Below are 15,915 nucleotides of genomic sequence, written 5' to 3' on the forward strand. Positions count from 1 at the left end.
AAAAAACATCTGCAAACAACCCCTCTCATCCACTAATGTGATCTGAGCAGCTTTGAAGGGATCTACAGATAAATTATCCACCCTGCGAGTGACAAACTGCTGCAAAGGAAAAAAAAAAAGTAATTGTAAGTTTTTAACAAACTTAATTCCACGTCTTCAGCTGTGTCCAAATATGTGTCTGCAGGCCATCTCATGTCAGTGGACGAGCTAAATATCTCCCGGTGAGGCAAAATAAAACTCATTCACTCCAGCACGGCTTTTGGAGAAAATCCTCGGGGAAACCCTGAAATCAGTCCAATATAAAGCTTGCCTCGATCCACTTTCCATCCATTTATGTGTTTGCTTTTCTCATGCACTCCCATCACAACTTAGCAGCAAGTTTTGGACAGAGGGTGTGCAGAGGAAAGGATGCAAACAGGGAAACGCCAAGCATGTTTCAGCCTAAAGTGCTGTGGAAGGACTCCTCTAGCTTTTGATCACCTCCTTCTCCTCTTTATGCTTATATGTCTCTGCCGCAAATATGTCAGGAATCCTCAACCGCCACTCCTCAAGGCCATGGTGCCACTGTTAATGAGAAGATAGCAGGTTTACTGGTGTGTTTATGTGTATTCCTTTTTTCTGTTTCACTCCTCTCTATCGTTCTATAGAGGGGGTTAGTTACTCATGTCTGTATAGATTGTCATTTATGTCTACAAGTACTAAGTCAAAGGACAGTGGACTTAAGCCGACTCTTTTGTTTTGTAAGTGTTTCAAAACTTGTCGGAGTCTTTATTTTTATTCCCAGAAGTGTTATATTCCTCAGTGCTCCAAACTATTGGTTATAGAAAAAACAACTGCATTTTAACACATATCATATTAACTAGGCCTGCTATCATGCCACAAAGCAAAGCCAAACTAAAGATTTGAATGCTGGTGTTGATGCTATTTATTAGGGGTGGGGGAAAAAATCGATTCACATAAGAATGTCGATTCTCGTTTTTAACGATTCAGAATCGATTCAAAAATCCTAAATATCGTTTATAGACTAGATTTACTAAATATAGTCTATTCTTAACCCTGTAAAATTTTTAGCATTTAGAAAAGTCTTAATACTTATGAGACCATTTGTCGGATCGCCTCACTTTTTTTCGCCAGTGAAAGCTGCCGGCTGTGACATTAAGGGATGTCTCTGATGCATAGTAGCTCTTTTAGAAGCCTCTCTATCCAGCCCTGGAAATTCGAGTGTTTTATAGGACCTTGTTCAATAAATACACAACGATAGATCCAATATTGGATGTCTTCCTTCCATAGTTTATCCATATTTCGATGATAAAAGTACATTAGCACCTATGCTAAACGCCATATTGGTTTCCCGTGGTTGCATGGAGAGGTCAGAGGTTTGTTTCGGTCTTGTCCACCATTCAAAAGACGGTACGACGCTTTGTCACAGCTTACGTATGCCACACGTCATCTGGAGCAAACTGCACTGTGGTTGGCCTAATCCTACTGTTTCTATTGCTCTGTGTTATTGGTGCATTAGAATAAACTCCAGAACCCCCTATAATGAAAATGAGGAGACAAGGGTAAATCAGGAGACAGTGTAACAAGCAGCAGGGCCTCATATAGATGTAAACTCTGTGCTCACTGCAGGCAGAGCAGGCAGGAGAATCAGGGCCCTCTCTGAGGTGTCAGGAGTGTGTGTGGCCCTCTGCAGCATCACCGAGAGGAGCTGCTTTACAGAATGGCACAGATAATGGGATACACAAACAACTGCAAAAAAACAATGGGACTTTTTTTGGAAAGTGTGTCCATTTTTTGTGTCAACTATAATAATTGCAATGTTTATTTTTTCACTTTCTGATTCCCAACACTTGGGAGAAAGGTTTTCTACAGCAAAAAAGCTTGTGCATCAGAAAACCTGCATAATTTCGTAGACACTTTGCTTTCATAACATAGTAAGTCACTGGCAAAACAGACTGGAGTAGATCCTGAAATGACACCTCCTATATTTTGAATCGGGAATCGATTTTGAATCGGAAATCGTTAAGAATAGAGAATCGATTCTGAATCTAAAAGTAACCCCAAGAATCGAAATCAGATCAAATCGTGAGTTACTGAAAGATTCACACCCTTATTATTTATCTATGGATTATGAACCTAGAGTATATCAAACATCCCTCTGAACATTGTCCAAAGGTGTTGACTCTATTGTGTGCCAGGTGCATCAGATTTTATTAAAATGATTAAGTGATTTCTCCAGATACATTTTAAAAAATTTCAGAAATTATTTTGTAGCCACTCTTCCCTTGGTAATGTATCTCATCTAACTCTTTACCGCAGTGAAACCATTTTTTAAATTCACTATAAAAATAAATCGATTCACACTTGGAATTGTTTTTGTACTTTGAGTATACATTAAGTGTCAAAATTGTTAAAACAAAAAAATGCAATTGGAGGATCTCCTGCACCACTGGAAAGAGGTCCTCCCAAAGCCACTAATGTTCTAAAGTCCTAGAAATGTACAAAAATCGTGTCAAATTTGAGAAACGTCCTAAAAACCCAAAAATGTCCTGAAATCCTAGAAACATGCTAAAATTCTAATTATGTCCTAAAATCCTAGAAATCCAAGAATTCTACAAATGTACTAAAATTTGAGAAATATCCTATAATCCCGGAAATGTCCTATAATCCTGGAAATATCCTAAAATCCTAAAAATGTCCTAAAATTCTAGAAACATGTATGGGGCTGCTGCGACTGGCCCCTGGCCTCCCATCATTTTGTAGAAGTGGCCCCTCAGCAAAGCCAGTTGAGTATCCCTGCTTTCCAGTCTTTTAACTCTTGCCCAGCTCTTATCATCTGCTTGACGGCACGCCACTTAGTGGATGCGCTTTTGGCTGATGGCGTTTTGACCCATTTCTGCATTAACAGCAGGACAACAGAAGAAGCCTCGCATCTCATTTGGCTGCTGTTTGGCCCTGTGATGTTGTTTCTGAAAGCTTTCGAAACAGTCTTGAAAAATAAAACGTAATGGATTTCATGTAAGTGACTTTTTGAGTGCTCTGGGTGTGTGACACCAGTAACAATATCATCATATTGTTGTATTACAGCATCACATTGTACTGCTGTACAGTCTGACATCACATAGGCCACGAAAGAGCAGCAGACCTGCTGACCCACATCCACACTGATACATTAACAAAAAGGTACCCAGGGAGACATACAGTGAGCTTTCTTCTCAAGCAATGAAAGCTGTTTTCTTTTTTATCAGTTTCAATTAACATGGTACTTAAATTCTAAAACACATGCAGTGTGCTCAGTTTGACTGCAACAGCTTAATAATTACCCAGTACCCAGTATCATTCTCCAACATAAGAAGGTAAAATGTAGATTTATTAGTAGAAGAGATAGATTTAGATTTAGATTTAAACTTTGTTTAACAAACGTAATTACATTTGTCCTTGATCCTGCTACATCTTTGGAGTTGAAGGATGAGTTGATTAAAATCAGCAGCTACTATGAAGATTCAATTTAGTTGTTTGGACATGTTGGTTTTGGTGGCATTATTCAATTCCTGCAGTGCAATTTTTTGAAATTGCAGTCTTGAGTCCTTATGGCTCTAAACAAGGTCCGCCCATCCATTGCAACAGCTTGATCCGGGGTGTTAGGGGTTAACCATGTCTCTGTGAAGATGTGTGCAGAGCAGTCTCTGATCTCAGTTGCTGAGTGAGTCTTAATCACATCTCATCCATTTTATTTTCCTACGACCGGAAATTAGCCTTGAAGGCTTGGTAAAGGAACAGCTCTTGGTCCAAGTCGGTTCAGCCTCGCCCTGATGCCAGCTCTTCTCGCTCTCTTCGTCCAGTGCTTTTGGTTTCGTTCCTCCCCTCTGGTCTGACTGGCTGCTTGGTGTATGCTGTTTGTGGGGACCCTCTCACAGTCTGCTGCATTCAGTCCAAACACCACACAACTTTTCCTGATGTTGATAAGTGCTTCTTTATCAGAAAAGTCGTGCGTTTGCAGAAGGGGCCATGACAAGAAAAATATAGCAAAAGAAGAAGAAGCCTTTAAGGGTTAACCCTGGTTGAAGGCCCTGATATGATTCAACCTTTGATAGTTGTGCTTCAGGTTGTTGTCAGCAGGGTTTTCTTCACTTTCATTTCTCACGAGTCTCGGTTTTGCCCCCTGGGCCATTTCTAAACCCTCATCATTCTGACCCCAGATGAAATCTTTTGCTGTCAAAATATGTTTTTTATACTTATGTAAACAAGGTCTATTGGCCCTAAATTCCAAAACGAAGGGAAAAATGTGTGGTAATGGGTTGGACTGAAGTAAGACTAAAGGTGTAAAGAATTGATTGACAATTTATACAATATGCTTTAAATAACAGTCAAACCAGGCGGGGTCATGTTTTACCCGAGAGGACAAAAGGTATATGTATGTCGGTCGGACATTATGAGGTTTCAGCTGAAGTGTTTAAGGCCAGAATCCCCCTGTAGCCACCTGACTGCAGTGAATTCACAGAAAGTTTGCTCCTGCTGCACACTCACCTTGCACTGGCTGTTTTTGGCTGTTTAACTCTTTGCAACCTGAGCACATTGACTAAATTTCTATCAAAAACATGGTAATAAGGCAATGAGCGACGTAAGAAGAAATTACCCCAAAATTAACAAGAAATTAGTACAAAAAAGTCCATAAAAATCCCTGAAAATTCGCAGAACAAAAAGTAAAAGGACATGACCTAAAAATAGAGCTTAATTTAATAATAATTGGGTGTAACAACATTTAAAATATGTAATTATGGTAATTAAAAATATAGTTCTGATAATTTACCCTAGGTTTTTTTCTCTTTTTTTTCTTTTCCACCTTTTTCACTATTTTCTTTAAAAAAAATCTAAATCTTCTAATTTCTTGTATTTTTAATTCTTAAACAAGTTGCTCATTGTCTTCTTTCCTACCTTTTTTGAAAGACATTGAACCAGTGTGTTTCAGGGTTCAAAGGTTTAAATACATGTGAAAGTCTTGATGTGGCTCCAGGGTTCAAAGGGTTAACGTATTTAGAAAGGCATATCCTCTGAGGAGCAAACCAAGGAGACTTTGTCCATTGCCCCACTGCTGGTATTTCACAGGCCCACACCCATCACTGCCAGATTTCTAGGGAAAAATCCCACGCTGATGGAGAAGGAACCATCAGAGTTTATCTACAGCCTCTTTTCCACTGTACAAAAACTCCCCACTCTTTTGGTAGAAACGTAGTATTAGAAAAAACAGAGTACCTCCCTACTTTTAAATGAATGCAGCTTACATTAAGAAATGTCACTGAATAAATAATGACTGGATACATGTCTGAGTTTTGTACCTTAGGTTGGACCAAAAAAAAAAAATCATAGGTCTTGTCACCTTTTTGTGAAAATCAGTGTTCTGAGACCAAAACAGGTTACTTTTGGTAGGGTTGAGGGGAAGAAAGTCATGGGGTGAATGAGGTCGATAAGGTCAGGCTGATGAAATGAGCCTACTGTGTGGCAAACTCTCATCATCAAACAGTTAATTAATTGACCATAGGAGTTGGCAATAAATGGTATACACTCAGTGTGCTGCAGCTTATTCCACATGTGTTGCATGAAAGGATTTTATCACAACATTTAGTATAAATTGTCTCATTTTTCCTTGTCTCTCCTATAGCTCTCTGCCTCCCACAGACAAACACACAGAAAGCAGGGCTTTTGCAGAGCTCCAGACTGTGACTGTTTTGTCACATTTTGTTACCATAGAGCACTACTATACTTGGAAATCTTTGCAATCCATAAACTGAAGCTCAAGCTGTTAGTTTTTTTTCCAGCTTGCAGTGGATGAATCCTCATACCCCACTTACAGTTTAACTTTCTGCCGTTAACTTGGTTGGCACAGTGGTGTTGTGGTTAACACTGTTGCCTTACAGCAAGAGTTCGAACCCGAATCCAACTGTTGACAGGAAGCCTCAAGTCCACAGCAAAACCATCAATGCTTCCAGCCTGAGACGAGCCAGGTCCTTCGAATTACAAGCACCATGTGTTCCGCTTGATTTATTTATTATAAAGATACTTTACTTGACTTTACTATAACAGTAATTTATTTAACTTTATACTTTATTTAACATTTTGACAGTAGCTCATTCAATAATTTTGTATTTTAGTAGTTCACAGTAGTTTAGAGGAGATAAATATAGAAGTATATCGTGCCTCGCGATACAGCTTAAAAATATTGTGATATTATCTTAAAGCCATATCGCCCAGCCCTAACTGACCAAGTTTAGTTTTGCTTCAACTCTGCACCTGAGTTGCAGAATGCAACCTCTTAACCATCTGACTGTTGCTTTTCCCTGCTGGAGGTGTTTAAGGTTGTGCATATTAAACTCATTTACCCACCCCACTTTTTATTTTAAATGAGTTTTTATGTCACATGGGATTTTTGTTTTTAGCTTTGGGAAGCTGTTTCGTGCCACGTTCATTGAAAGAGCTTTAAATGAAAAGAAAATGAAAGGAAAAATCCCGAAACCAGTCACTGTTTTATACATTTTTATAAACCACATAAACAATAATTTAAGTAACACTATATTATGTGGTGTTTTGAGGATAAATTAAGTGGGGAAACATGCCAGAGCTAATGTACTAGTGTGTGCACAGCAGTGTGTTTGGAGGTGATTTATGTGATAGCGAGCTAAGTGGCCTGCGTTCCTCAGGCTCTGTGTGTGTGTGTGTGTGTGTGTGTGTGTGTGTGTGTGTGTGTGTGTGTGTGTGTGTGTGTGTGTGTGTGTGTGTGTGTGTGTGTGTGTGTGTGTGTGTGTGTGTGTGTGTGTGTGTGTGTGTGTGTGTGCTCGGCAGCCAATCATCTGGAAGATGCCCTGTTAGCTCAGCGGAGTGTGGCTGTGTCCGTCAGTGCTGCCTGTTGTTTTGTTTACTACAGTAGACCGTATCTCTTCCTGTGGTTACATGGACAGATAGTCCCAAATTATTGTCTGCAGCCTCGGCTCAGCGGTTGTGAATTACTCAGCTGGTGTTGTGCTTTTTTTTCCTCAAGGCTCCATGCTTACAGCTGACTGCTTTATGAGAATAAGTATAGTCTCATCCACAGCTGATCTACAGTGCTGGTGGGAAAAGCTCAGGATAACTGCAAGCCAGGAGTTGTAAAAAGTGCTCAGTAAATAAAGTTCCAGTCGCTTCTGCGAGGACCAGACCGTATCCGTGTTTCACAGAGTACACAAGTCTTTTTATGTAAAATGTTTTTATTTACCTGGCAGTTGTGGATTTGTCTCTGCTGTGACATGTTTGTCAAAGCTGCTGATTTTTGGTTTGATACTCTTTCAAAAGACTGTAGAGAATATCGTACAATTCATATTGTCATCTGTCAGTACTGTGATATAGTTTGTTTAAGAGATGTGCTCAGAGATTTGCTCTGTTGCTTACAGCAGTCACTATTTACTACCTGTATGTGTGTATCTATCTATCTATCTATCTATTTATCTATAATGCATGCCACCTAAATACATATCGGCACAGAAACAATTAACAACTATATTCTAAATACAAATCAGTAATGAAAGCAACAGTAATAATTTATCTCTTTCTGCACAGTAGCCTATGTTTCACATTTTTAAAATGAAAAAGCCTCCAAACCTTTAAATTTTAGAGCTTTTATGAAGAAGCAGTAACCTACTGCTAATAACAGTCATGACCTCATGTACTGTTTGGCTGACTGGATTGAACGTTGCCCCCACAGCAGCCCTCCTGTCCTGCAGGGAACAGTGCATGTGAACGTGACAGTATGTAGGAAACCACATGGTGATTGTATCTTCTCCATCAACTTATTGTAATGATTCAATATTTCTAGGGCTGGGGCAATGCACGTTACATAGATCGACATATTTATGTTGATTATGTTGACGTGTCGCAAGGAGGATGTAAGGCCCATTTGACACAGTGCGCATCATGAGCGCGAGATGTCAGCCTCACCGAGCAGCAGTGTGTTTCATGTGGTGTTCACACACACAGAGTTGTTGCTACATCGCTGCTGCATCACTGCCTGCTGCTATAAGTGCTGTATTTCTGTATTAAAAAGCACAAACTCCACTAATTTATGAAGTTGTGCAAGCTCCTGCACAGCTGAAAACCTGATCCTGAAAATGTTTCAAAAATGACAGAGAGGGACTTATAAACTGCAGTAAAAAAGTGGTACAGAGTCATTATAATCATCAAAACACCATATTCACTGTCTGTTCCTGCTGACAAATGCGCGCGTCACATGTAAAAAAACGATGAGCCATCGTTTCTCTAGACGTGCTGCAGCTGACATGCGCCTGACAAGCGCTGCTCATGCAGGTAGTGTGCACGCTCTCATTTGATAACATGGGCGCCAAAGCAAAAAACAACACGCTCCGCACTGCTCACGCTCCCATGACGCGCGCTGTGTGAAACGGGTCAGAGAGAATGTACTAGTTTTAATTATATCTGTTAGAAAAAAGTTATAGTGTTACTCAAATTGCACTAATTTTACAGTAAGATCTTTTGTTGGACTGGTAGATTTGAGGTTTGTTACTGTAACAAAGAGTAACTGTTTTGTTACTCATCCTAAAAGTGACTTGAATTTTACATTGTTTTATTTATTTTGCTGTTTGATTGCTAAATGTAGATTGCACTACATTCCTTTTACTTGAGTGGAACAAGCTCTTGCACTAATTTTATTTTGGAGAGACTTTATATCAGACTGTAAAACACAGATTACCAGTTAAGACTCGGCTAATTTTTATTGGGGAATAATGCCCTGCAGTGTATACTGTAATGATTAAAGATGATTGAATAAAATATTGAAATATAAATGACAAGTTTTAAAATGTTATTTTCTGTAAATTCATTGTTATATTAATTGAGTGATAAAAAATAATATTTAAATCAATTAAAAAAAATAGATTGATTAATTGATTAATCATAAAATAACTGATAGATGAATTGATAAAAAAAAATCATTAGGTGCAGCCCCAAATTTGTCATTATTGTTATCAGAATCTGTCCCATAAACCCTGATTGGATTTCGTCAACATAAGAAAATGACCCTTTTTAGGGTTCACATTAGGGCTGCAACAGTGAATAGATAAAATCGATTATAACTGATTATTAAATGTGTTGGCAACGGATAAAATTATCGATTCGTTGTCACGCGATTATTACTTATTAATTATTGCCATTTCTCAGGCAGCGCTTGTCAGCAGTGTCTCAGCTGTGTGCCAGCTGCAGCATATCTAGAGAAACGGTGGTTCGCTGTTTTTTTTACGCGACGCTCGCGTTTGTCAGCCAAAATAGACAGTGAAGATGGTGTTTTGATGATTATCTTGACTCTTTACCACTTTTTACTGTAGTTTAAAGTCTCTCTCTGTCACAGAGATGAGGAAATACAAAGATGGCTGTTTCACTCCAACTTCCCTGCTTCCCTTTTACATCAAAAGCCCTCTGAGAGCATCTCTGTGGACAGAATCCCATCAGTTGCTGATACAAGGCATTTTATTTTGAAACGTTTGCAGGACCGTGTTATTGGCTGTGTGGGAGCTTGTACAACTTCATAAATGAGTGAAATTGGTGCTCATGAATGTGGAAATACAGAACTAATATAATATCTGCTGTTGTAATAACGCTGCATGTGAGAACACCACAAGCATGACACGCTGCATTTGGGCGAGGCTGAAGTCAAACTGAACATACGTCGGTTTTTGTCAAAGTAAGGAACAGAACAGTATGTTGTAAGAGCTGTCAACATTTAGTTTTTGAATTGTTTCATATTTGATTTTGTAGTTATTTATTATTTAATATTATTTTGACAGATCAGGGATGTTTAAGCTACCGCCCATTTATGCACTGCACTTTTTGCACTGTTGTCTGTTATAATCTTTTTGAGCAAAGTGATGAGAGAAAAAAATGCTTATTTTATTATTATTTCTATTTTTTTTCCTTTAAAAACGGCCCAAACAAAATTCAAAATGCTTTCTTTAAAAATGGCCAAAAGTATGTATATATATGTATGTGTTAAAAGCCATTTAAGTGTTGTGTCCCTCCCCTATGCCAAAATAAAAAATAGAGGTCCCTTCCCAGTCCCAATTTTTTGACATGCCTTCGCCATTTTTCCAGCTGTCCCCTCTCATAATAATGAACAGTCTTCAGTTGTAATCCTGTTCTGGTTTTATCAAAATAATATATTTTTATATTGTAATGAAAAATAACTAAGGAGTATTGATGGTGATTTTAGAGAATGTATAATCTTGAAATTTGCCTCCAACACATGAAAAATCATGGAAATGTATTGGTAAAGATATTTATAAGTCCTGCTCTTTCTTTGACCAATAGTTGGTGTGTTTGAGACCTTGGCTGCAGACAGGACTGTGTGTTTCAGTCAGCAGTGAGACGGAGCAGGCAGCTTGGCTAAGCAGCCACTTGACTTCATTTTGTCGTTGGAGGTGGGCCCAGGCTGCTGCAGAGCCGGGGCCAAAGTTTGTGATGTCAGAGCCACACACACGAATACCAACTGTCCAAACACAGCCAAGTTTAACAGCAGCTAAACTGTAGTTCAGTGCTGAATGACTCTGCCCAGGTGTGTGTGTGTGTGTGTGTGTGTGTGTCAGAGAGGGAGTGTAGTCTTCATGTTTGTGTTTTGGCTGTGCTCGGTGTGAAGTCAGCCATGAGTGTCTGTGCCATGAGTCATGTGTAAAAGAACATAATATGCAGTAAAAGAGCTCAGTACCAGTAAAAAGCAGCTCAACCTGCTGCACTGGAAGCACTGCCTGTCACACTCCCTCACTTCTCTTCAGCCACTGTGTTGTTGTTTGTGTGATGATGTGTTTTAGCCAGTCAGAAGATTGGAGACAATGCATACACCTGTTTGCATGAGCTGTATGTGTTTTACTGTGTAGAGATGTTTTTCTGGCTTGTTGGTGTGTCACTGCCTTAAGTTTCACTTTCAGTGTGCCTGTCATACTGCTGCTCCATCTGTGCCCAGAGTAGGCTACACTCTGCACTCCAGAAGTGGTACTTCAGTGTACTTCAGGAGTGCTCCTAATGAATGGTCCAGCTCCAGAAATACAAAATCTGTTTGTGACAACACATTTTTTAATCGTTGTTCCGCTACTCAGATAGTAGTAGAAAAAACACAAACATATCACTTATTTCCTTATGCTATTTAATATTAGAGGTATCTTGAATATGCGACATTTAACAAACTGAACCTTTAGTGAAAGGTCAGGTTTGAAACTGTGAATAAAGACCTTTTTTTGTCACTGACTGAGACATTTATACACTCAGAGCTGAGTCAAAAGATTTTCTTTCACCATGGATTTGTAAGATTTTATCTGTGGTCATTCAGAAAGTTTACATGCACAGTTTAGTGGAGCTACAGTTATATCTCAGTTAGGCCATTTAATTGGACTACTGTCCTTGTCCCAGTATACAAGCACTGGGGAAGAATCCATTTATTGACACAAGTACTTTATGTCCACCTCTGCCAAGGCAAGTGGAGATATTCTGTCTTTTAGCCAGTTACTATAAACCTGTATTATTTATACAGTCTGTGATATAGACCCAATCACAATCACAACTGTTTATTTACAATAACTTTGGGGTAGAAAACTGCTGAGTCACATAAATATAATCAAACAGTGCTGAGCACACTGCCTTCATTGATAAATTTGAAGCCACCTAAAAAAAAATCAATATCAGTTTAAGTGGAGCCTAAACTATATTTAGAATATTTTCACCGGTTTACCTTGCCGTAAAACAGCCCTTACAGACGGGGATTTGATGCCGTTCTATCAAAAACACCAGACTCTTTTGAGACAAACAGTTATTTTACTCTGAACAGCGGCGCTGCTGCTCTACCGCTGCCTCCATCAGCTGTTGTGGAGGCTAAAGAGGAGACAACATTCAAATATAGTGTACACTTAAGCTGATATTGTTTGTTTAGGTGGTTACATCACTTAGCTTCTGTGCCGGTGTTGTGGGACTGTACTTTATTTATCAGAGGAGGGAGGTGGCTGGGGTGTGACTTTTTTTTATTTAAAATGAATATAAAATACTACCATAACAAGTTGTATGTCCCTCATGAAATTTGATTTTTTTTTTTTTTTTTTTAGAGAAATTTGACTTAGTCCGATTTCAGACTAACATGTTAACATGTATTTGAAAAGTCCAGTTTTAGTTGGACTAACTCAGTAATATGACTTTCTAGCATCATGTAAACACACTGACTGTGGTGCCTTTATGGTCTGTGAGACACAGCTCTATGTGGTTCCTTATCTTGTAATGTTAAAACATTTTGTAACCTTCATAGATTTTCGAAGCGGACTCATTACTGGAGCAGTCTGACATTGAAACAGAAACTGAGCCATTCACTGGAGAGCCAGTCCAGACATTTTTTTGCCTCTCTTTGTGTTTAATTGTTGTGACCACTGATCTGCTCCTCACTTCCTCTAGAACCTGCTCTTAGAATGACAAAAGCTGCTGTTGCCATTAATGTTTTATCAGTCTGGAAAAGATGCTAGAAATATATTTATATGAAACTGACATTTGTTCAGTCAATGCTGTTTTGATTTTAAGATGTCACTTTGATATTTTGTTAATTTCTGTGTCGTTTTGTTTTTTCTTTCACTCCCTCCAAACCCTTTCTTTCTTTCCTTATCTGATGGATCTGACCCCGCTGCCCTTCCTGCCAATGTCTCTGTCCTCCTCCTTATGTTTCTGTGCTCCCTCTCGACTCCTGTTCCTCTTGCATTGACTTCCTCTCTTTCTTATACCACTCTTCCCCCTTCCTTTTCTGTTTCTCTGTCTATTTCCTCCCTCTTCCTGTCCTGTGCAGAGGTCGTGGTGGAGTATGAGTATGAAGCGCTCCATGATGACGAGCTGACCCTGCAACTAGGCGACATCATCAAGAACGTGCGGTATATCGAGGAGGATGGCTGGATGGAGGGAGACCTCAACGGGAGGAGGGGCCTCTTCCCCGACAACTTTGTCAAGGTGAGAGGACGATATTCACTTTAGAAGATAATACAGGGATACTTGACTGGCTTGGCTCAAGGACCACTTTTGCAAAATGACTAAAGCTGGGGGCCAGTCACAGCTTGGATTTTAAGACATATCTAGGACTTAAGGACGTTTCTAAGATTTCAGGACGTTTCTAAGATTTAAGGACATCTCTAGGATTTTAGGACATTTCTTGGATTTTCAGGAAGTTTCTAGAATTATAGAACGTTTCTTGGATTTTAGGACATTATGGGGATTTTTAACATTTCTAGGATTTTAGGACCTTCCTTGAATTTTAAAATGTTTCTAGGATTTCAGGACATTTCTTGGATTTTACGACATTAGCTTCTTAGCTAGGACCTCTGCTTGAGGGTGTGGGGGATCCTCCACTGACACTTTATTGATAAACAAGCTCTGTTTTGATGCTGTGTTATGCACTCTGGCACCTTATATAAACTAAAAGTACAAAACAATTCCCAGTGTGAATCACTATTTTTATTGTGAATTAGGAAATGGCTGGGGGGTCCAGAATTTGGCCCCTGATCTTTGATCACTTAGCTGATCATATAAAGTCATGAGTTATAATCGCGTTAGCTGGTTTACACTGCAGAGCTGACCTTTTACCTCTGCTGAGGTTTAAATGATGCTGTTCCATCAGACATGATCCGGCTGAAGCTGTGAGCTGCATTATCACGCTCCAGCAGTGTGCTGATAGAGAGTGTTGGTCTCATGCTCCAGCAGATGTGCTGACTGACTTCCTGGAGTCACATCTGGATTGTTGTATGCTTTATAGAAACCTGTGATTTTTTTCCATTTGTTTTTGTGATGTAACAACCAAGGATGAAATTTCCCCTGTGCTTCTGCGCTGTGCTGACAACACTGGACTGAGAGAATGGGTTAGTGCAGTTTGATGCTGGATCTTCATTATTAGAATTAAAAAACACATAACAACTGATGTAGACAATAAGGACTTTTATGCCTCTGTTCACTGATATCCTTGACTGGAGGTATTATGTATTTTAGATGTCGGTACATCCCATTTTTGTGAACATGATATCTCAGGAAGGCCTTGAAGACATATCTTCAAATTTGGCACAAATATTCACCTGGACTCAAGGAGTCCAGTTGATTAGATTGTGGTGGTCATAGTTCAGAGATCAAGGTCACTGTAACCCTCTGTGTCTCATTATTTCTAATTCAATATCTCAAGAATACCTGAGGGAATTTCTTCAAACAATAAAATGATAGTCAAATGTTAAAGGTCGCTGTGACCTCACAAAATGGGTTTTGGGCTCAAGAATTCATATGCTAATTATGACAAATATGGTTGTAAGTTGTAAGTGATGGGAATTTCATATTCAAGAGATCAAAGGTCAATTTCACTGTGACATTATAATGTTCTACAAAAACACTTATGTGGCCATTACTCAACATCATATAACTCAGGAACAGAAGGGGAGACATTTGGTCAGACTCTGAATTAGTGACTCCAATCTGTAAACTGTTGCTGATAGTAGAGATCTTCTGTGCAGCCGGGTGGGAGATGTGTATGAAGTGTCCATTTTTTCACAGACTGTAAAATGTAAGAGCAACTTTACTGTTTTGCAGAGGCATATAACCACAGAGGCATTTTTTAGTTTGATGAGGATTTTGATGTTTTTAGGATAACAAATGTTTTAGTGTTTACAGTAGAGCTGAGCAGTGTCTTCATTGAATGTAAATACTTCAAATGTTTGTTTTTGCATAATGTGTAAAATGTCGACATTGTGATAATCCAATTCTAATGTCCACCAAAATGCTCCTTTGAGTCAAAATGTAACCCTCACAAAATCTTGTTACATCAGCGGCTCGAGTAACCAAAAAAACTGAGACCCCGCTGCACTCTGGTAACACACTTGATGCACCTGAGTGTTGTTTTGTGAAATCAGCCTCACAGCGAGTGCCCTGTGGAGTGAGTCCCTGCAGTGCAGTGTGCCTCTCCTTCGTCTTACCTTATATCTTTGGCCCTCACTTCTCTCCTGTCTCGCTCTCCTGTTTTGTCCCATCCCATAATCCTGCGTAGTGAGATAGGTAATCTGCTAAACAGCCTGGCCCAGTCACTGAGCTTTGATAGATAATCCTCTAAAGAGCCTGCTGGCTGCTGAACTTTGCTCCCGACAACATTCGTGTCACCTGAGATGTTGTCTTCTCCCTGCTTCCTTTAATTTGAGTTGTAGCTGAACGATCGGGGGACATGAAACATGTCTGGGGGGGACATGGTAAGAAAAGTACATGTGCTACTTTGTTGTCAGTGAGGATTAATCAGCATGAATGTCTCTTGTTGTTGAAGTGTCCTTGAAATGACTGTTATCAGTGGAAGATTGTCATGAAGATAGACATGTCTGAAAGTGTCTGATTATAGGAGTCAGTCATGTATTGTATAAGGAGGTTTTAAAGTTGTTCATACACTGACATTTCATCGTATATGCCGGTCCAACTCTTTCTGTGGGTATGAGATCTGACGTGACTGTGTGAATCTAAGACAGAACTATGTTGATGTTGCTGATTATGGAGCATGCAAAACAGGCTAAATTGCCATTTGTCATAATGCCACGGTATGGCAATTTTAAAAGTGGCCTAAGTCACAGTGCTAAACCCAACCATTCTCCGACCAGCCCCCCCCAAACCATTTTCTAATTCACACTAAAAATAAAGAGATTAACACTGGGAATTGTTGTGTACTTTTAGTATACATAATGTGCCAGGGTGCATAAAACATCATCAAAATAGAGCTTACTTGTAAAAAAAAAGTGCTAGTGGAGGACCCCCTGCACCCCTGGCAGAGGTCCAAACTGTGCCTCTTATGTCCAAAAATCCTAGAAATGTCCCAAATTCCTCGAAACCTCTTAACATGTGACAAATGTCCTA

General features: G+C 39.4%; 1 protein-coding gene across 2 annotated transcripts in view; it reads left to right on the forward strand.

The window, feature by feature from the left end:
* Positions 1-15,915, forward strand: part of cd2ap (CD2-associated protein) — a 78,582-nt gene that overhangs the window by 11,427 nt on the left and 51,240 nt on the right. For both annotated transcript variants that reach the window (XM_042503550.2, XM_042503549.2), the window contains exon 2: positions 12,845-13,002. In XM_042503550.2, the coding sequence (XP_042359484.2) occupies positions 12,845-13,002 (158 nt within the window). The remainder of the gene's footprint in view (positions 1-12,844; positions 13,003-15,915) is intronic.

This window comes from Plectropomus leopardus, chromosome 16, assembly GCF_026936395.1.
Source record: "Plectropomus leopardus strain MGB_pleo_1.0 chromosome 16, ASM2693639v1, whole genome shotgun sequence".
Lineage (NCBI taxonomy): Eukaryota > Metazoa > Chordata > Actinopteri > Perciformes > Serranidae > Plectropomus > Plectropomus leopardus.